Below are 21690 nucleotides of genomic sequence, written 5' to 3' on the forward strand. Positions count from 1 at the left end.
AGACCAGGTACAGCGCCACCCAAGGGCAGGCTTTTCCACCTGTCACCTAAGGAGCGGACGGCCATGAAAGAGTACTTGGATTCAGCACTCGCATCCGGGATCATACGGCCGTCCTCATCACCCGCAGGCGCAGGGTTATTTTTCGTGAGCAAAAAGGATGGATCACTGAGACCCTGCATTGACTATCGGGGGCTGAGCGACATTACCATCAGGGACTCTTATCCGTTACCTCTCTTGTCATCCGCCTATGATCAACAGCTTCGTTTTTGTATTTCTCGGGCTCATCGTTTCACAGGGCCAAATCCAGATGGACCCGGCCAAAACGCGGGCGGTGGAGGAATGGCCGGTTCCCCAGTGCCGCAGGGACGTCCAGCGGTTTCTGGGCTTCGCCAATTCTTACCGCAAGTTCATCCGGCGGTTCAGCAGCATCGCGGCGCCGCTACATGCATTAGCGTCTGCTAAATCTTCCTTTCAGTGGACGGCGGACGCAGGAGCCGCTTTCCAACGACTGAAGGAGAGCTTCACGTCCGCTCCCATTCTGCACATGCCGGACCCAGGGGGACAGTTCATCGTGGAGGTATACGCCTCCAACACGGGAGTGGGAGCAGTTCTCTCACAGAGAGACCCGGCTGGAGGTAGGCTCCACCCGTGTGCCTTTATGTCCGGAAAGCTGTCACCGGCGGAGAGAAATTACGGCATCGGGGACCGAGAGCTGCTGGCGGTCAAAGTGGCACTTGAAGAATGGAGGCATTGGTTGGAGGGAGCCGAACAACCATTCATGGTGTATACGGATCACAAAAATCTGGAATACTTGAGGACCGCCAAGCTACGGAATTCACACCAGGCCAGGTGGGCTGTTTTTCAGTCGCTTCAACTTTCATCTTTCGTATCGACCAGGGTCCAAAAACACGAAGCCCGACGTGCTGTCCCGACTTCACGAGGCACCGGAAGAGGCCACGGAACCAGAGACAATTCTGCTGGCAAAGTGCCTACTGGGGGCGGTTTCATGGCCGGTGGAGCGTCACGTCAGAGAAGCGGTAAGGGATCTCCCGGTACCTCCAGCATGTCCCCCTAATCGTCTGTTCGTTCCACCTGAGCTCCGGGGGGAAGTCATTCAGTGGGCACACGACTCCGCGGTCAGTGGTCATCCAGGCGCTCCCCGGACGACGTTCAGGGTGGGAGAAAGGTTCTGGTGGCCCTCCATGAAGCAGGACGTGTTGGAGTACGTCACCGCCTGTCCAACCTGTGCCATGGGCAAGGCCTCTCACCAGCGGCCAGGCGGGTTGTTACACCCTCTGCCAGTTCCAGGTCGACCCTGGTCACATATTGCGCTGGACTTCGTAACCGGTCTTCCCCCATCTCAGGGTAAGACTGCTGTGATGACCGTGGTAGACCGGTTCTCCAGGTGTGTGCACTTTATCCCTCTGCCCAAGCTGCCCACCGCGAAGCAGACAGCCCAGGTCATGTTGAAGCAGGTCTTCCGCCTCCACGGGTTCCCCAGTGACATCGTGTCGGATCGGGGTCCCCAATTTGTCTCCCGGTTTTGGAGGGAGTTCTGCGCGTTGGTGGGGGCAGAGGTCAGCCTGTCATCAGGGTACCACCCGCAGTCCAATGGACAAACAGAACGTGTTAATCAGCAGCTGGAGGTGGGGTTGCGCCTTTTGGCATCCAGGAGTCCAGGCTCCTGGGTACAGAAGCTGGTATGGGTCGAATTCGCACACAATACCCTGCCGTGCGCATCGACCAGCCTAACCCCTTTCCAGTGTGCGTATGGGTTTCAGCCTCCCCTATTCCCTGCCCTAGAGGAGGAGGTCCGCGTCCCGTCAGCCCATGCATTGATCCGCAGATGTCGGCAGACGTGGTTGCGAGCCAGGAGGACCATGCTGCAGGCTCAGACCCGCTACAAGGCGTCGGCAGACCGTAAGAGGGCTCCAGGACCTAGGTACGAGGTCGGGGACCAGGTCTGGCTCTCGACCAGGGACCTCAGACTGCAGGGCCAACCACGTAAGTTGGCACCGAGATTCATTGGTCCTTACACCATCTCCAAGATAATTAACCCCGTATCGGTGAGGCTGTCACTACCCAGGTCAATGAGGATCCATCCAACGTTCCATGTCAGCCGCCTCAAGCCGTTCCGTTCCTGTCCCATGGTTCCTCCCCATCAACCACCTCCACCACCTCGGGTGGTGGATGGGTCCCCAGCATACACGGTCCGGGAGCTCCTGGACTGCAGGTGACGTGGCCGGGGGTTCCAGTACCTCGTGGACTGGGAGGGGTACAGTCCTGAGGAATGCTCATGGGTTCCGGCCAGGGACATCCTGGACAAGTCCCTCATCCGGGATTATCACGCGACGCATCCCATGGCTCCTGCCCCGGGAGGGGCGCCGCAACTCGGCCAGCCTGCCGCTGGGGGGTCCGGTTCCGGTCCCTCCTCCTAGGCCTCCCTCCGCCCGCCCTGGCTGGGGGGGGGGGGGGGGGGGGTTTCCCGTGGGCGCCGTGGTCGCCGCCCTAGGAGGGGGGGTACTGTCACGTCTCCGAGTCACATCCTGTTTTATTGCATAACATTTCCGGTTTCCTGTAAACTCTACGTTCTGCCTGTGGTCTCTGTACTGTGCATGTGGGTCCGAGCTCTGCCAAAACCTGACATTACTGTAGGTTGATTGACTACTCTCCATTGCCCGTAGATGTGAGTGCGTGATGTGTTGGAAATTTTGCAATAAAGGCAGATGAGCGAGAGTTGTCCTTTTGTGCGATTTATTGAAATAATAAAGAAAATAACAATAATGAGGAAAGCAAATCAAAAAGCCAGCTGGGGAGATCTGAACATACACCACGGAGGTATAATGCAAAGATGACCCCGTTCTGAGGTTGTCTCTGCCTTTTAACCCTTCTTCCGGGACCTGGTGGAATCTTCCTATCACACTGTGGGTGAAGATGTTTACATTATACAGAGAATACACAAGGTCTACAGCCTTGGGTCTGGTGAGGCATCAGCTAGAAAGGAGCCAGAGACCAGGGGTAAAAGGCAGACACAGACCATAAACAATCGGTCAGTCAAACACAACATTAGATGTCAGCACTTAATGTGCGACAGAACCTTGAGAGGAAGATAGATTGTTTTTCTAATAATGTTCAGTTCTGGGTCTAATCAACAAGTACAGAATGCATGGTTATTATACAGAGTCAGAAATCAACACAAGAGCATTAAAGTACAATTTTTCCATCACAGTGACTGGTTGTTTGTCTCTGTGTTGCCCTGTGATGCCCTGCTGGCGACCTGTCCAGGATGTACAGTACCCCACCTCTCGCCCATAGCCAGCTGGGATAGGCTCCAGCGCCCCTGCGGCCCCGCATATGGGATAAAGCGGTATGGAAAATGGATGGATGGATGAAAGTTGCACATCAACCATTTATCAGCACCAAAATCAAACACCATAGTTGCTACCAGAGAGCATCTCCAAAAGTGCATCTTTGACAGCCTGGTGGGATTTTCTTAAAATTATTTCGATCTTCGCTTACTCTTTGCCAAAAGAGTAGGGTCCCACTATGAAATCACTAGTGCCAATTTCTTAGAATATCAACAACTAAAGTCAATACTACTGCAAAAACTAAGAATACTCCTATCCAGATGCAACCACCGCCAGCAATAGAATGATTTGTTGATATATCAGGGAAAAGGACAGTATCAAAAATCTATATTTTAATTTTTTAATGTTGATCAGACAGTGAGTGTCAGTAAGTAAGTGCCACAGTAAGTGCGCTCCAACCTCTCCAGCTCCTTAAAAACAGCTTTACACATCCCCGGAACCGAGTAGGTGAAGATTGTCCCATAGGATGTCATCCAGTTCCTGAAACGCCTCCAACCTAGTTCCAAGGTTGGGGTTCTGTGTGGCTAAGTCAATTAGCTCCTTGAGCCAAAAAAAAAAAAATGGAGGTAGCTTTCGCTAGGCTGTGCTAAGCATCTCTGGGAACTCTTTCAAGACTGTTGGTAGATCATTTCAGGTGACCAATTCTTGAAGCTCATCAAGAGAATGCCAAGAGTGTGCAAAGCAGCAATCAAAGCAAAAGGTGGCTACTTTGAAGAACCTAGAATATGACACATTTTGAGTATTTAATTCCACTCCATGTGTTAATTCATAGTTTTGATGCCCTCAATGTGAATCTACAATGTTCATAGTCATGGAAATAAAGAAAATGAGAAGGTGTGTCCAAACCTTTCGTCTGTACGGTATATATACAGTATATATAATTTTGTATATATTGTGTGTGTTCGGGGTCTATTGTTTGCTTTGGTGTGTAAATGTGTGTATGGGTATTCTATGTGTAGTTGGGGTTCCAGTTGTGCTATGCTAGTTAGAGTCAGGCAGTACCTGCTGCAATGCATTTGGGTATTCCAAAATAAAACTGGCCATCTGAGAACATGCTCAGATGATAGCAAAAGACCATTTGCTTCCTCTCTCTCTCTCTCTCTCTCTCTCTCTACCTACCTACCTACTCAATCACTCCCCCTCACATACATGCATTTACATCTTAGTGGGGACTTTCCATTGACATAATGCATCCCCTTAACCTATTCCTAACCATCACAACTAACATTACATTACAGCAGACACACAGTCAGTCAGGGAGGTATGAGGCATTAGTCTTTTCTATTTATTTATAATCATCAATCTGATTGATCCACTCTAGTTCACGCTCCAGCACTCCATGCTCCTCTTAGTTGGTTGCAAACCCGCCGAAGAAGAAAAAGAAAACACCACGGTACCGTGCCGACCCTCTAGATGGCAGCAAAGCGGCCACTGCCATCTTTGCTAGTGACGAGGAAGAGCATAAGGGGACCCGTAAACTGTTTACTTAGGTACACCGACTGCTGGTTGCCGGTTAAACGAGACAGGGCCGCGGGTTCGCAAAAGCTAGTCACGGTTCGACAGAATGAACACTGGTTCTGTCTTAGAGATAATACCGCAAGTTATTGCCGAAGCATATTAAGACTATGTGTCTTACTAACGCGCCTTTATTGTTAAACAATTGAGAGACGATTTTGTCTGTAAAACGAACATTTGCTGCTGTGACAAAGGCCACAGTGCAGAAGATCTATTTAGCTTGGTTGGTTGTAGTCCTTTAGTGTTGGCTAACGCTTTATATATATCTTCGTAACAAAACAGAGGGAAGCATAAAACTGCCCACACATGGATCCCAACCGTATAATCCAGGCTCTGAAGGGGACGATCGACCCAAATTTGAGGATAGCAGCAGAGAATGAACTCAATCAGGTAGGTGAGCTAACAATAAAGTAATTGGTTATTTATTGTTCTTTCGTGCAAGGAGCTAGAACGAGGCGCATCGTGCATTAGGGATGGTCTGATGTGTCCGCTTTTGTTGTTGATTATGCTCTCCAGCCTTGTTTTAGTGATTTATATCAGACGATCAGCAATTTGGTTAAAGTGTTTTCCACACGCAGTTAGGACAACATTAGGAGTCACACAACCATTATCAGGCAGTAAGTTTTCTATTTCTGTCAGATTCATAGAAACCGTTTACAGGTCTGACACCATGTTGGACAGATTTATGAAAAACACACAGTGACGTAATAAAGAAAATTTGATCCAAAAATGAACTTTATGTAAATGGTTTCGTTGCGCTGAAATGTCTGGCAATCATTCATGTTTGCTCTAAACATTTAACTGTCCTGTTATGGTTTATTATGGTATCAAAATGTACTTTATATGGTGTAGTTCATTCATTGTCTGCATGCAAAAGAAACGGCAAAGTGTCTGTACGTTAAGATAAGATAAATTAATTTTACTTGTCTCACAGTAGGAAAATTTGATTGCCTGATGTGCAGAACCCTTTTTTATGCAGATTTAAAACAGACATATAACATATGTACAACTCACATATATAGTACGTCTTTTGTGCAGAATTAAAAAGAACATGTAAAATAACATGTAACAGGGCTACAACTCACACATATCTACCGTACTTAAAGTGTCCAGGCTAGAGTGCAAAGTGTCCGAAACTGCATTCAGTTGAGTCTGTTAAACTGTAAAGTTGTAAGGTCTAGCAGCTGTGGGTATAATCAGTCTGCCACTAAAGGAGCTGCTCAGAGTCCCCACTGTCTGAGGCCCTGGATGAGAGGAATTGACCATGATAGTCAGCTTAGCCAACACTCTCAACCACATCCACAGCATCCAGTGGACAGTCCAGGACAGAGCTGGCTTATCTGACCATCTTGTTCAGTCTTTTTCTGTCCTGCTCTGTGTTACCTGTTCCCCAACAGACTAAACATACTGAATAACACAGGTTACATCAGTGTCATAAAAAGTCCTTAGCCTAATTAAGGAAGGATGTGCCTTCTGAGACTTCAGTGATTGTGGTCTCATGTGATGGCTTCAGTGAACAGCCATTCAAATGAGGGAAAATCTCAAATGTTCCTAATATGTTGTAAGAGTCCATTGAGTCCATAAACTCTTCTTAAAACACACATTCGCATAAATGATATCGAATTAGGCTCAATATTTGATTCAGAGCGACTGAACACATTCTGCTCTTGAGTGCATGTGAAAATAGATCACTTTTCAATGGCTGCATTAAGGAAACACATGGTTACCCTGAGTTCATCTCACCAAGTCTGCTCTGTGTCTGTTTCAGTCCTACAAGATCATCAACTTTGCTCCAACTCTGCTTCAGATCATAATGTCAGAGCAGGTGGAGTTTCCTGTTCGCCAAGCAGGTAGCATGCTACAATCCAGAAATGAATCACTTCTAAAGAGTATTGTAAGGATTACATTTGTTTTGTTTTCCTTTGATTTTTTCATGTTCAGTCTGGGAACATTGGCAGTGTGGCTCATGTGCAATCAAACTCTGATCATGCTGTTTTGTGTAGTTCTGTTCTAATGCAATAAGAAGGTCCAGTGTAGGGCAAGATGTGTGACTTGATGTTGGAGCTTGTTGAGATGTGATGAGAGTAGAGTATAGAACAGATCCCAGCAGCATGCAGTACAGACAATAACAGCTTATCAGAATGGCAGGACTTTAGCCAGCTGAGGGCTTGATAAAATTAGGATATTCAATTCAGACAGTGCAGACAGGGTCTGAGTTGGTCATGTTAGGGTGTTAAAGGAGCATCAAACTTAGCAAAGCTGGGTTATGGTTAAGCACTTTGTGCCACAATTTGTGAGAGAGTTGATCATCAGTTTACGTATTTCATAATAATATCTGTCATCATCATCACAGTTCATAATTTAGTGAAAATATTCAAACGCTATGTATGTATGTAGCTGCCATCTACCTGAAAAACATGTTGGGTCAGTACTGGCAAGACCGGGAGCCATCTGTGGGCGAGGTAGTCTTTCCCTTTAACATCCATGAGAACGACCGGCAGCAGATCAGAGACAACATTATTGAGGGCATCATTCGCTGCCCAGAGTCCATACGGTAAACACCCACACACACACACACAAATGCATACAATTACTTTCTATTTGCATTTGTGTAAGCCTGTTCATTCCTCACACATGTTCTATAGCACACCAGTATTAAATAACTTGAATAAATAACTTGATTTTTGCACTCTCTACAGTGCCCAGCTGACCATGTGTCTACGAACCATCATCAAACATGACTTCCCCTCCCGCTGGACTGCCATTGTGGAAAAAATCAGTATGTACCTGCAGTCTCAGAACAGTGGCAGCTGGTACGGCAGTCTGCTGGCCCTTTACCAGCTGGTTAAAACCTATGAGTAAGTAAGCTGCTCATGCTTGTCTCATTCATCCTCCTGACTGCTGGTTATTGTTACTGCTCAGGGTTTATGCATGTACTGTATGTACGTCAGGTACAGAAAGGCAGATGAAAGGGAGCCGCTGTTGGCAGCCATGCAGATCTTCTTGCTGAGGATCCAGGAGCTCCTTGGTCAACTGCTGGCTGACTCCACCATCTTCTCTGTTCTCATACAGAAACAGATCCTCAAGATCTTCCATGCTCTTGTACAGGTATGTGCAGTGGCGGGCCGTGCAATTGTAGTGACTTCAGTGACATTCTACATCAGGGGTGTCAAACTGCGATCCTCGAGGGCCACTGTCCCTGCTGGTTTTCCAACTCTACCTGCTGATTACCTTCAACAGGTTTGTCAGTTGGCTCATGCAGCTGCTGATTGACTGAACACACCTGATAAAAGTAATCAACAGACTCTGGGGAAGGGAGAGTTGGAAAACCAGGAAGAGACTGGTTTAAGTTTGACACCCCTGTTTGACATAGTTCTACTCTACCGAATACAGCTACATAATACCATCAATGTGACACCACAGCTTGACAATCCATACAGAATCACACTTGCACATTAAAGCAAGTAATATAGGCCTGTCAAGCAACACTTAATTTCCAGAACATTTAAAAGCAGTAAGCTCACATTTACGTTTAAGAGAAACTACCGTCAAAACTACCATCAAAAAATAAAATGTAATTTTAAGAAATTAGTTTCAAGTTTTAGTACGTTTACCAGTTTGTCAAATAAACTGTGTTTTCCCACCATTTAATATAAGACACCAACAATACCTAGCAAAGTTAAATCTTCCTCATATTTCCTGGTCTTAACTTTTGAGAGACTTACATTTGTCTTATTATCTTCGTCTGTGTTTCTTTTTTATCCCAGTTAAATACCTTTTACGTGGTTTGTTATCTGCACTTCATATGTCTTGCTCTGTGCTGTGTCTTGTTCAGCACCAAAAAGATCCAGCTTTTCGTGAAAGATCCATCTTTCAACCTTACCTTTTAATTTGTCCTGCAGTACTCACTCCCTCTCCAACTGATCAACAACACAGTTATGACTCAGTGGATGGAAATCCTGCGAGCCATTATGGACAGAGATGTTCCTGCTGTAAGACACATGCACAAATGGTGTAGCTATGACTTCCCTTAGTCTGTTAAATGAAATTACCTGATTGCAGTCACCAAGGGGCTTCTTAAAGGTGTGTGTGTGCGTGTGCGTGTGTGTGTTAGGAAACACTGGAGGTTGATGAGGATGACCGTCCTGAGTTAGCATGGTGGAAGTGTAAGAAGTGGGCCTTGCGCATCATCACCAGACTGTTTGAGCGGTTAGTTCATAGCAGAGAATATCTTGCCTAAAACCATTTGCTGGGTGACATTAACAGCTGTTGACCTTTTTTTTTACCAGGTATGGAAGTCCTGGTAATGTCACAAAGGAGTACTATGAGTTTGCGGGCTTTTTTCTGAAGACATATGCCGTAGGCATACAGCAGGTTGGCATGTGGAACTGAAACCTGAGCATGTTTTGGTTATTTGTTGACCAGGTCTTGACGGTCTATTACTTTCTTGTTGTTTTCCAAGGTCCTATTGAAGGTGCTTGACCAGCATCGTCAGAAGCATTATGTCACCCCTCGCGTTCTGCAGCAGTGCCTCAACTACCTTAATCAAGGCCTGTCACACTCACTGACGTGGAAACGAATGAAGCCGCACATGCAGGTAGGACAAGAAAGATTTTTGCAAGCCTAATTAGAGGACATGTCAGAAATGTGCAGTCTAGGATAATTTCATTTCTAGTAAACTAAACTAACCTTCTAATCCTATTTTGTGCATAAGTTTGTAAAAATACTTACTAAGGTCTTGAATGGTTTAAGCTTGGTGTCAGACTGTTTTTCTAGTAATGTACTGAAGCAAATTTACAAAGTCAAACAAATTTAATTAAATGTATAACTTTGCTCCTCATTTACTTAATTATTAATTCAGAAGAAAATGGGTAGAAATTGGCATTTATAACTTAATACTCAACCAAATTGTTTAAAGAAACAGCCAATCATTCCAGGTGAGGAGGTATGAGTGTATATAAAATAAAACATTTAATAAAAAATATAAATAAATAACATTTATTGACTTTATTATTTTTATTTTATTTATCCCAGCATGCATTTCAGCACCTGTGCTTTTTTTGCATTTTTTAATGTTTATTTCCACTCTATATGTATACTTTGTCTTTCCTACAAATCCATATGGAGTAGTGCAACTAGAGGCACACATGTCATTACTTTTGCACCATGTTTTATTATTTTGTTGTCAACTTTTTGAGTCATCTTCGGGGGACCCTTTAAGTCCATTATGTACACTTCAGAACAGCTGCTAGCTGTTAGCAGAGTCAAGTTTCTCCATGCTGGACAGCCAGAGATTCCAGATGAAATACGGAGAATGGATTTACAATGGTGCGGGCTGACCAGAGCGTGGCAAGATCTAGACCATGGGTCTCAAACCAGTTCCATCGGTTTCCCTGATGGTTTTTCAGCTCTCTATACTGAGCAGCTTGATCAGGTGAGTCAGTTGGCTTTTCCAGCTTGGCAGGGACTGGACACACCTGGTCAAGGTAATCAGTAGCAGTGAGAGTCCTCAAATCAATGGCAGAGAGAGTTGGAAAACCAGCAGTGACAGCGGCCCTTCAGGGAACTGGTTTGAGACCCCTGATCTAGACAGAGGATTAAAGATTTATTTTAATACCACAGACATTCTCTGCAGTCCACATGGGAAGGATATAAACAGTTTCACACTGCATAACCGACTACATATTTTTAGTGTGGAAAACACAGTGCCAACTAAGACAATGCAGTTTTATTTCAACATAAAGCCCTGGGTGACCCCTGAGCTGAAGGCTCTTTTAAGAGTTAAAAGAATAGTGCCTTTCTCTCAGGGGACAAGGAGGAGCTCAGCAGAGTACAGCAGGAACCTAAAATATAAAATCAGGACGTGCAAAGACGGCTACAGAAAAACAGTCCTTAATGTGTGGAGAAGACTAAAACACATCTTAGCCCACGGGAGTGTCAAATCATCTCAAATAGAGGAGCGCCTTTTCCACTGCCCCCTGCTTCTCCCGGGTGGGGGTGGGTGTTCAGGTCTCGGGAGGTGCTGCGGTCACTGCCCAGGGCCACATGGCTAGCAGGCCAGAGACCTACCCTCCCCATAAATGAGAACAAGCGAATGGTGTGGGTGTGAGAATGTATCTGTGAGTGCATGGGTTCACGTATCATTGAGTAGTTGTTTGTGAGAGGATTTGTGGTAGTTTGTGTTCATGTGCGTGTGTGTCTGTGTGAGTACGTATGCGTGTGGTGCGGTTGGTTTGTTGGGAGTCCCGTTTTCCGCACAGATTACATCTGATCTGCTCCTCCCATCACCCTGGCTTTTAAGACGAGAAAATATGACGAAGATTTAACTAATTAGGGGCGTTAAAATTAAGTAAAAATTGTAAAAACGTAAAATAACATTACCTTAATTTGCCTCCACGCTCTGATTGTCTAATGAACAAGGAAGTTGTTGTAGTCCTTTGATGTGGCAGCAGATCCTGAAAGCACCACAAGCAGTACACAGCAACAAGCTAGTCTACTGACTGATGACCTTTAATTATATATAATGATTAGAAAGACATGACGGCTCATATTCATGTATATAAAGTGTGACGTTACTCTTGTGATTTGCGGAGGTGATGCAGTTGAGCAAACTGGTGTTTCAGATGTTATTGTAGCTTGTTAGCCGAAAGGCTATTAGCAATGCCATGCTATGCTATGGTGAAGCTGGAGTTAAGGTGTACACCTACTGTTACCTACCTGTTACGGGGTTAGGGTTATATAATATAAACAAAGCGCTTCATCCAGTGACGGGAGATCATAGCAATTTACAGCAGACTCATTCAGTACTCTCTTTTAGCTACTTACATAACTACAATACAAGCAACGATCAAACTGCATCAGATTATGCATTGTAAAACTGTAAAGACTGTTTAGATCACAGACGAATAAAACATTGTCAAGGCATCAACGACAGCTAGTTCGCTTTTCTCTGCTTTAAATAGCTGCCGTAACTATGTGCAACTGCAGTATTGGAAGTCGGACACCAGTCAATCTGGAAACACGTTCATCTTGAAAGGAAAACACAAATTTTTAATGGGGGCTGACCAAAACAACCTTGGATAGTATGTAAGAGTGAAGGGACACTCAGATTCCTCTATATTATCTATGCAGAGAAATTATCATTTATTTCTCCTCCTCCAACGCAACCTGGCGGATTATTTGCCATGGGCTCATAGACTACAACTAGTGCTTCCTGGATTCCTCTGTACCTGGCCCAGCAACGGTCGGGCTGAGAGGGAACGGAGCCAGCCTGGTGGAGCGCAACTGCTCAGTCCACCATTGTTTTCCTTGCATACCTGTACAGCACTAATATTCAATGGCTGGAGGTCCTGCTGTAGATTGTTTAGAAGACAGCAAGTACTTCACAGTCTGATATTCGTGGTTAGTTGTATGGACTAGAGCTTTGCACTCCAGCAGGCTGGCCCCGCCCCCTCTCACTATTGTCCTGCCCCCCCCCCCCCCCCCCCCCCCCCCCAGTCTAGCACACAGCACTAGTTGTAGTTTTTGAGGGAGCATTAAATGATAACTTCTCTGCATTGAAATTATGGAGTGTCCCGTCCATCCTTTTTCCAAGCCGCTAAATCCCATATGCGGGGTCGCGGGGGTGCTGGAGCCTAACCCAGCTGGCTATGGGCGAGAGGCAGGGTACACCCTGGACGGGTCGCCAGTCCATCGCAGGGCAACACAGAGACATACAACCATTCACACGCACACACTCACACCTACGGAAAATGAGAGAGAAGCGAATCAACCTAATGCACGTCTTTGGACTGTGGGAGGAACCCGGAGACACAGGGAGAGGCACCAGGGCCGCCAGAACCTTCTCGCTGTGAGGCAACGATGCTACCCACCGCACCACCGTGCCGCCTGGTGGTGTGTCCTGTCATTCTTAAATCTTACCCGAGGTTGTTTTGGTCAATCCCCTTTGAAAATCGGTGGTTCCAGACCCCTTTTAATGTCTCGTTCTTGCACAATTTATTACTGTTGTATGTACAGGTATTTTTAGTACAAGTATGTAAAAGTATTACTGTTGTTTTCTTGCACTATTATTAATGGTTACTCTTGTTTTTTCCTTTTGACTTTGTCTGTGTGCAACACACAAATCCATTTGGAGATTCTTAATCCATAATGAAACCTGAAAGGTTTCTATGCCCTTCTATGCCCTACTGTATGTTGTATGTACTGTAGAGGCAACAGGAGCTTTGTTTTAAACTTTGGAAGATTTATGCAAACTACCCACGAAAGGAATGGTAGTCTTTAAGTGAGGAAACTCCTAACTTGCCCTTCAATTATTGGAACATGTTTCGATCAATCAGTCAGTTCAGGTTTGTCGTGTCTTACAGACTATATGCCAAGAGGTCATCTTTCCCCTTATGTGTTATAAAGACGAAGATGAGAGGCTCTGGCAGGAAGATCCTTATGAGTACATCCGCATGAAATTCAGTGAGTAATAAATTATGGTTTGTGGGATGAAAAATGGACATTGCTACAGTTTTTCTTTGTAACCATCATTGTACTTTCTGTAGTGTAGCATTAATTTATCTTCCTTGGTGCACACCTTGTAGTTGTGGACGTTCAGTTGCCACACTTCTTGAGGAATGAAGTCTTCCATGTTTTAACCGTGGTGTTAGTCCCAATGTTTGTGTGTAAACATGATTTGTTTCTATTGCAGACCTCTATGATGACCACGCCCTCCCAGCCACAGCTGCTCAGAGCCTCTTATGTAAAGCGGCTCGCAAAAGGAAGGAGGTGAGGAGCAGCAGGCCAAAAGGAGTATATTTACTCACCTACTCACACATTTAAGTATATCACCACACTAAATTTCAGTTTTTGCATGTCATTCTTCTCTATAAAATTTGCTTTTCCCTGGACAGGTTCTTCCTCAAATGATGGAGTTCTGCCACCAGACACTGATGGACCCCTCTGCTGACCCCCGCAGGAAAGACGGGGCACTGCACTGCATTGGAGCTTTGGCAGAACTTTTACTGAAGGTACGCAAATTCACCTAAAACAATTTGGCATAAATTCACCAAAAATGCCTTTTTTACTGCAGCATCGATTAGTTCATTCTCTTTTTGTAGACTGACTTGTATCAGCTTCTTTTCAAGGTTTAAAATAAAATGAAGGTTCAGTCCTGTAATGTATAGGAAACAGTGAAGATTCAAAGATTCTATTCTCTCTGTGTGAACCCATGTTTTCCTACAGAAACAGATGTATAGGGAGCGAATGGAAGTGATGTTGCAAAACTACGTTTTCCCTCTCCTTAACTCTCCTATGGCTTACCTGCGAGCCAGGGTAAGTGAGTACCTAATGCCACAGGGTTAACCTTTTAGCTTGTCTGTCACGTTTTGGAGAAAATGCAAGTGCTGACATTTCTTGTTTGACCTTAATTGACTGTAGAATGTTTTTTAGCAGACACATGAAACAACATTTTAAGGAATTAAATTCTGATCCTCCTACTACAATGTTTTGCAGAAATATGTACTTTCTAGAGAACAAACCACTTGTGATGTTGTGGCTCAAAGTACTAGTAGTCCTTCAGTGTTTTCAGCAGTACCACACTTTGAACTAAAACACTCCATAGGGCTCCACTGTATTGCTGAATGGACTGATATAACACATAAGTCATATTCATCTGCACTTCTCTGCTGCTTTTGGCAGTCATGCTGGGTGCTGCACTGCTTCAGCCCGCTTCGTTTCCAGAATGACCTCGTACTGAAGAATGCAGTTGAATTGGTCAGACAGGATTTGCTTGATGACAAAGAGATGCCTGTCAAAGTGGAGGCTGCCATAGCTCTTCAGACTCTCATCAGTAACCAAGAACAAGGTATGTGACACTGTTACAAATTTTGAAATAGAATTCTATTTAATTGAATAAATAGAACATAGGTAATCTAGTACTCTATATAGGAGATGGTTGGTTTCTTGAGATTTCACAAGTACATTATACAACTACAACCAAGTGAGAACACACCACACACTTTTCTAAAACATTTTGACAAGACTGAGGAGATTCTGAAATAAAAAGATCATTTTACATGTACTGATAGAATTATATACAGTAAATGGTGATCGTATTATAGTATTCAGTATTCCTGGTTGTCTTTGTTTGTGTCTAGCCAAATTATACATCAGGCCGTACATCCGGCCAGTGATGCAGGAGCTGTTGCATGTGGTCAAAGAGACGGAAAATGACGACCTGACCAACGTCATTCAGAAGATGATCTGTGAGTACAACCAGGAGGTGACTGCCATTGCTGTGGACATGACGCAGAACTTGGTAGGATCATGGTGCAAATATCTCTTATGACTCTAACTGAAACTTACTTTTTGTAGATATAATATAGTGTATGTGTGTGTGTGTCTGCCATTTTACAGGCTCAGATATTCACCAGGGTCCTTCAGAGTGAGGAGTACGAGGAGAATGAGGACAAGACTGTCATGGCTCTTGGCATCCTCAGCACCATTGACACTATCCTTACTGTCATGGAGGACCACAAGGAGGTCACACACACACACACACACACACACACACACACACACACACACACACACACACACACACACACACACACACACACACACACACACACACACACAAAGTGTTTTCTGTTTCTATATGAGACAGTTTTTTTATTTCTGTCATTCCTCAGATCACTCAGCAGCTGGAGGGGATATGTTTGCAGGTGATTGGCCTGGTGTTGCAGAAGCCCATCATAGGTATGGCAGGTGTGTGCGCGGGCAGTCTGGGGTTTTTGCATGAACACACACACACACAAACACTAATTCTGTTGCATCTACAAATCTTTTTTTTTTCAAGGATTGAAATGATAACAGAGGCGGCGCCTGGGTGCAATTCTACTCTGCTTGCTTCACTTTTCACAGTTTTCTTTTTGTTTTGCTTTGCTTAGATGCCACTTTTTGGGTTGCCTCAGTGGTTTAGGACAGCAGCTGTGATTTCATAAAAACACCAGATGATTGCCTAATGAAAAGCACAAAATGCTTAGCATAAATGTTTATGAAAAGCATTTTTACCTCTGAAACTGAATCAATGAAAATCCAAGCTCAGAGAATAGTAGTAGAATTAATTTTGTTTTAAATCTGACTCTCTTCTCCTTTTACGCAAGACAAATTTTTTAGATGTATGCACAAGAGTAATGGACTTATTCATTGAAATAATCTTGAATGCAATCCAACCTCTAAAAATGTGAGCCAGTACAACTTCTTCAACTTCTATTTAAATATATTTATAACATAATTAGAAAATTAAATTTTTTAATTTGAAAATCTAGCTAAATCAGAAAAATCACAATTTCTTAACAGAACAGAACAATGTTTCTCAGTCCCTGTAATAACTGGATTAACAAATTACGTTGCTGCCAGAATGAAGCCCTGTGCTTAGACATAGGCAGCAGGAGAGGATCATCATAAATGCAATGAAAGACCATCTTCTGAACACATAGAGCGCATAGAAAGATTTTGTTTCCTCTGCTTAACAAAAAGGATACAAAACTACATCTCAGGGGCTGCAATACAGTAAATAACATTCAATAACAGCAGATGTCAGGGGACCCTTTTCTGGGTTCACTTGTACAATGTAAAGTTGTGTCGCAGTTGTTCTACACTTTTACTTTTTTCCTTTTTTCTATTTCTCTTTTACAGTGACACATATGCAAAATGTATTTTAAAGTTGCATATCAATGAACATATATTGACCTCCTTGCAGAATTTTACGAAGAGATTCTGTCTCTGGCATTCGGCCTCACCTGTCAGACCATCTCGCCCTCGATGTGGCAACTACTGGGTGTCTTGTATGAAGTCTTTCAACATGATTGCTTTGACTACTTCACAGGTACTTAATACAGCAAATTATGACAGTAGCCAGAGATGATCATTAAATAGCATCTTAAATGTGAGGCCACATAATTTTCCCACAAATTCTTTTGCTTCCAAGTCAGAAAATGTGTTAACCATGTTACCAGTAATCTGTGTTTATGTTACAGATATGATGCCTCTTTTACACAACTATGTCACTGTGGATACAGACATGCTCCTGTCCAATCCAAAGCACCTAGAAGTCATCTTTAGCATGTGCAAAAAGGTCACACTATCAATGTCTTCTTCTGTTAATTATGTTTACAGTAGTAGACTTTTAGACTTTTGTAATTTGCTGCCGAATCTTGACTCTTTTTTTACCTGCTATAGGTGCTCACAGTAAATGCAGGCGAAGATGCAGAGTGTCATGCTGCAAAACTTCTGGAGGTCATCATCCTGCAGTGCCGAGGCAGAGGCATCGACCAGGTCAGAAAAACAGGCCAAAACACGTAGCTCACAACTGTGTTTCTTCCAGAATAGTGTCATTTTACCACAGGATTAATTAAACACACAGGTTTTCTTGAAATTACAGTGCATCCCTCTGTTTGTGGAGGCAGTGCTGGAACGTTTGATGAGGGGGGTGAAGTCCAGTGAGCTAAGGACCATGTGCCTGCAGGTGGCCATCGCTGCCCTCTACTATAACCCAGCCCTACTCCTCCACACACTGGATAATATGCATTTCCCACACAACTCACAGGCCATTACTGGCCACTTCATCAACCAGTGGATGAATGATACTGAATTCTTCTTGGGGTGAGAAGGAGGCTTTTTAACTGGTTTAGATGGTTAAGATGATATTAAAACTAAGTCACTGGATGCCACATTGTGAATAGTTTAAAAGTAGAAAATGAAAACATGTTGACAAGGTCAAAAATTGCTGCCGCCTTCTCCTGGCCAAGTCAAAATATAAATGTCCCAAATTATTGAGTGCAGAGATTATATTGGAATGCATTACATAAGGTGAGTAAAATGCACACCAGTGAAATAACAATTATGGCCGAATGATGTATACAGGTATTTGGAACAATATATTTGGAGATCCAGAGAAATGTTTTTTAGAAAAGGATTTGCTTATTTTAGCAAAACATATTCTGCACATATTACTAAAGATGAAGAGATTCAACTCACTGTTAATGTTTTTTATGTGCTGCCATCAATACACTGTCCCAGTGTTTTGGATATGGGGTTGTATTCATAAATATAAACTAGTATTTATTCAATACAAACCCGACTACTGTGACAACACAAGATAAAATTGCAACTCTAGCCAAGCTTTGAAAATGTGTCTCATGGTGTGTGATAGGTTGGTCCTATTCTCAGTCTGTCTCTTTCTCTGATACACTCTTCAGGCTTCATGATCGCAAAATGTGTATCATTGGCTTAAGTGTGTTGATAGAGGTGCCCTGCCGGCCGCCAGTACTTGAAGGTGTTGTTGCCCAGATCGTCCCTTCTATCCTTCTCCTCTTTTTGGGTCTCAAACACCTCTATTCCTCCCGCCTCATCCACAAACCAGACCTACTGGCTCAGACAGATCCTCAAGATGAAGACCAAAATGGTAAGAACAGATTAGGAAAGATACAGTACAGAAGGATACAATAGTATTAAGTTACATAAAATAAAAATACAAAATGTTTGGGCACAGCGGTGAAAGAACAAAAGCAGAATCAAGTAGAAGCAGAAGATCTGACGGAAATTGTATTGCCTAATGCGTTTGGGTGATTTTCTTGTTTTCATTAATTTTCTAACAAGCATTTCCAATACTTAATAGGCAAACTATTGTAAAATGCAGTCTGAAGTCTTACATTCAATAACCCCTAGGTCCCAAATGTTTTTGGGTTTGTGTGTTGCAGGCGATCGTCTCTGTTTTAGACAGATGTTAAAAATAGATCAGGTCCTGCCCAGTAGGTGTAAATTTTGACAGAATAGACATAATTGCAGATCAAGATTACAGGAAACAAATTGAGAGCTCAAGCATCTGACATATTTGCCTAATTTCTTGATTAGGAGGGAGTGATTTTTGGCTGAGGCTATTAGGAGGGAGTGGTTTTTGGACCTGTAATTTTTCACCACCAAGTTCAATATTATGAGGATGTATGAGGTCCCGGCAACACACTAATTTGTTATGCTTTGATAACTGCTAGTAGGACACGGATGGAATTATTATTATTATTATTATTATTATTATTATTATTATTATTATTATTATTATTATTATTATTATTATTATTATTATTATTATTATTAAATATGATTTTCAGAGGAGATTCCCAGTGAGGAAGATGAAGTGAATGATAATCGAAACAGCATGCCAACAGTCCAGGGCTGTGCAGATGATGATGATGATGATGATGATGATGATGAAGAGAAAGATGACTATTGGGATGATGACGGCTTCGAGGGAACACCGCTGGAGGAGTACAGCACACCTCTCGATTACGACAATGGAGAAGATGAGTATCAGTTCTTCACTGCAGCTCTGCTTAGTAAGTTGCCTTTCAAACAGCCTAAAACAACTAACAAAAACCTCACTGTCATGGAATCAAAAAGCCTGTCTAACAAAGGTTAGACATTTTCATCCAATACCATCTCTCACCTCACTATTTTCTTTCTTTACTTTGGTGCCTTTTAGGGGTTCAAAACACTGATAAGGGTTGGTATCAGTGTTTGATGGCTCCTCTTAGTGATGATCAGAAGAAACAATTGCAGGAGATCTACAGCATCTCACAACAGAGGAAAAGCACAGCTGCTAAGGGCCAGTGGTGAGAAAAAACACAGCGGAGGAACATTCAACTGTTGATTACATTCATACAAAATATTGCCTTATTGACCATAATGGTCATAACAAAGTTAGTGGCTTTGTTAAGGGCTTTGTAGTGCTAATAAAGTTGTTTTTACAAGCCAACAATGTTGTAAATATTAGACTTTAAGAATAGAACTCAGAATACCTTTATTAGCCCCACAGTGGAGAAATTGCATCTTACAACAACTCACAATATAAGAAATGAACAAAGAAAAAAAAAACCTATACTGGAAAATTACAACTGGAGATAGAGGTACTAAAATGTAAAATTTAATCAGTGTAAGGATGTACCGGGATTAAATAACAGATTAGGGACAGAGAAGGGTAAGTTTAAAAGCATGGGGGCTGATTATTGCGGAATATAAAGATTGCATATTTATAGGTTTACAAGTTTATTAAGGGTTTTACAGAGGTTTACAAAGAAATAAAAAATAAACATCCTGCTACTCTGACTACACTTGGCTAATAAATTTCTATTCCTGTATCAAAAACACGAGTGCAATGACTTGCAATTGAACTACTTTTTTTCATTTGTTTAGTGTTTTAAATCTTAATACGATTTAGAGTCTTTCTGCGAAAGAAAGTGTGGTCTTAAGGAGTATATTGGAGGAGGAGGACATTGAAGTAACTCACTCTTACTGTGTTTTCAGAACACCCGAACAGTCAGAGGACTGGGGAGAAGAGACAAGCTGCAGTGACCTGATTTTAAGTAGATTTCATTCTACTCTGAATCCTACTCCAGATTTGACTATGTTATAGTTAAAGATTAATCTAAAACTAAATCTTGTATTTTAATGAATGGAAGTACATGAATTTCAGACCCGGTGCCCTGTACATAACTACAGCCTTTACTGGAACATTCCTATTACCAGACTGTTGACCCGGGCAACCTGGTATGTGTGTGTTACTGAGTGTGTGGAATCCAGAGAAAGGTCTGCATTATATCAATTTATACCTTCTACATCTAAACGTCAAGGTCGTTTAGATGTATAATGTACAAATTTTCAATGTAAAAATCTTGGTTTCTAGGTTGTTGTGAAGTTCAGTCATTTTATCTAAGTTCCTGTTATGATGTGCGTGCCTGCGTGCCTGCGTGCCTGCGTGCGTGCATTCAAGAAACTAAAAATAAAAATACATTTGTATGTTTGTACAGACTGCATAGCCTTGTCCGTGTCTCTCTGTAGCCCTGTATCTTTTTATTATTTTGTCAAGTAAAGGCTAACTTGAACAGTTTAATTGCTGTCAGGGTGTCTTTTATGCAACCTGGGATTGGTCAAGGTGATGTAGTCTCTTGCATCAATATGTAATATAAAATAGGATAGTGATATCAGGAGAAGCAGATGTCTGCAGTTTGGCTTTTCTTTTACAATGCTTTTTCTAAACTAAATTATTAGGTTCTTTGTTATCTATATGTACAGTATTTATTTATTTCTTCTCAGTCATGAGATGTACTTTGATCACTACTCTTGCTTTCTCACATTCGATGGAACTTCATTCAATTTAACTTTCTCCACCAATCTCCTGTTTTTTAACTTTTGGGTTTGTAATAAGAAAGATTGACATTCAAATGTGTACCAATTAATTTACTTGTTTTTTTGTTTGTTTTCAATTGGATAGTTATGGCAGAGGTACGGTAAACAGAGAACAGAACAGTCAAGCTTTGTTCTTGATTGTTTTTTGTGAGCTTACATATTCGACAGGAAGGTGCCAGGTTGTCAAGTGACTACGATTCTACATTTTCACCAAATTTTAATTCCTGATCGGGCAAAAAACGGATTTCATCACCGCCCTGCTATGTTTGGTGCTCAGCTATTACGATAGTGCTCTGATTGACAAACTATCCATTGCCAGAAGCTTCCCTGATAATAGATTTGTTAGGATGACCACTAGTGGATAGAGACACAGGATGCATTAATCATATGTCATATGTGGTAAAATACACAAACAGCGGGGCCACTCACTTGAGGTGAAGTGCGTTTTGTCTCACCTGGTTTATTTAACTAAACGAAATCAATCAGCCTACAACACAAGTTGTAACAGCTGCCTCCTCTTGACAGACCTGGAGGGGGTGGGGATAGAAAATCAATTATTTACAATATTTGAAGCCTATGT

At 42.8% G+C, this 21690-nt stretch overlaps 1 protein-coding gene across 4 annotated transcripts; it reads left to right on the forward strand.

Annotated features, from left to right (window-relative positions):
• The first annotated feature begins 4758 nt into the window (after nt 1-4758).
• Nucleotides 4759-20737, forward strand: ipo8 (importin 8). 4 transcript variants are annotated; one of them, XM_041072374.2, is made up of 26 exons: nt 4759-4858; nt 5166-5273; nt 6652-6733; nt 7281-7437; nt 7583-7741; nt 7835-7991; nt 8786-8875; nt 8998-9092; nt 9173-9257; nt 9346-9480; nt 13247-13346; nt 13576-13652; nt 13778-13894; nt 14109-14198; nt 14565-14730; nt 15023-15183; nt 15282-15407; nt 15557-15632; nt 16630-16755; nt 16907-17004; nt 17109-17204; nt 17311-17531; nt 18128-18333; nt 19037-19261; nt 19408-19537; nt 20229-20737. In XM_041072374.2, coding segments are annotated over exons 2-26 (3060 nt in total). In that variant the 5' UTR covers nt 4759-4858; nt 5166-5189; the 3' UTR covers nt 20230-20737. The 4 variants fall into 4 exon arrangements, with proteins under 4 accessions (XP_040928308.1, XP_029019081.1, XP_029019082.1 ...); XM_029163248.3 differs by lacking the exon at nt 4759-4858 and having other exon boundaries at nt 4865-5273; XM_029163249.3 differs by lacking the exon at nt 4759-4858 and having other exon boundaries at nt 4865-5273; nt 15557-15623.
• The last annotated feature ends 953 nt before the right edge of the window (nt 20738-21690 follow it).

Source organism: Betta splendens, chromosome 9 (assembly GCF_900634795.4).
Source record: "Betta splendens chromosome 9, fBetSpl5.4, whole genome shotgun sequence".
NCBI classification, from domain to species: Eukaryota; Metazoa; Chordata; class Actinopteri; order Anabantiformes; family Osphronemidae; genus Betta; species Betta splendens.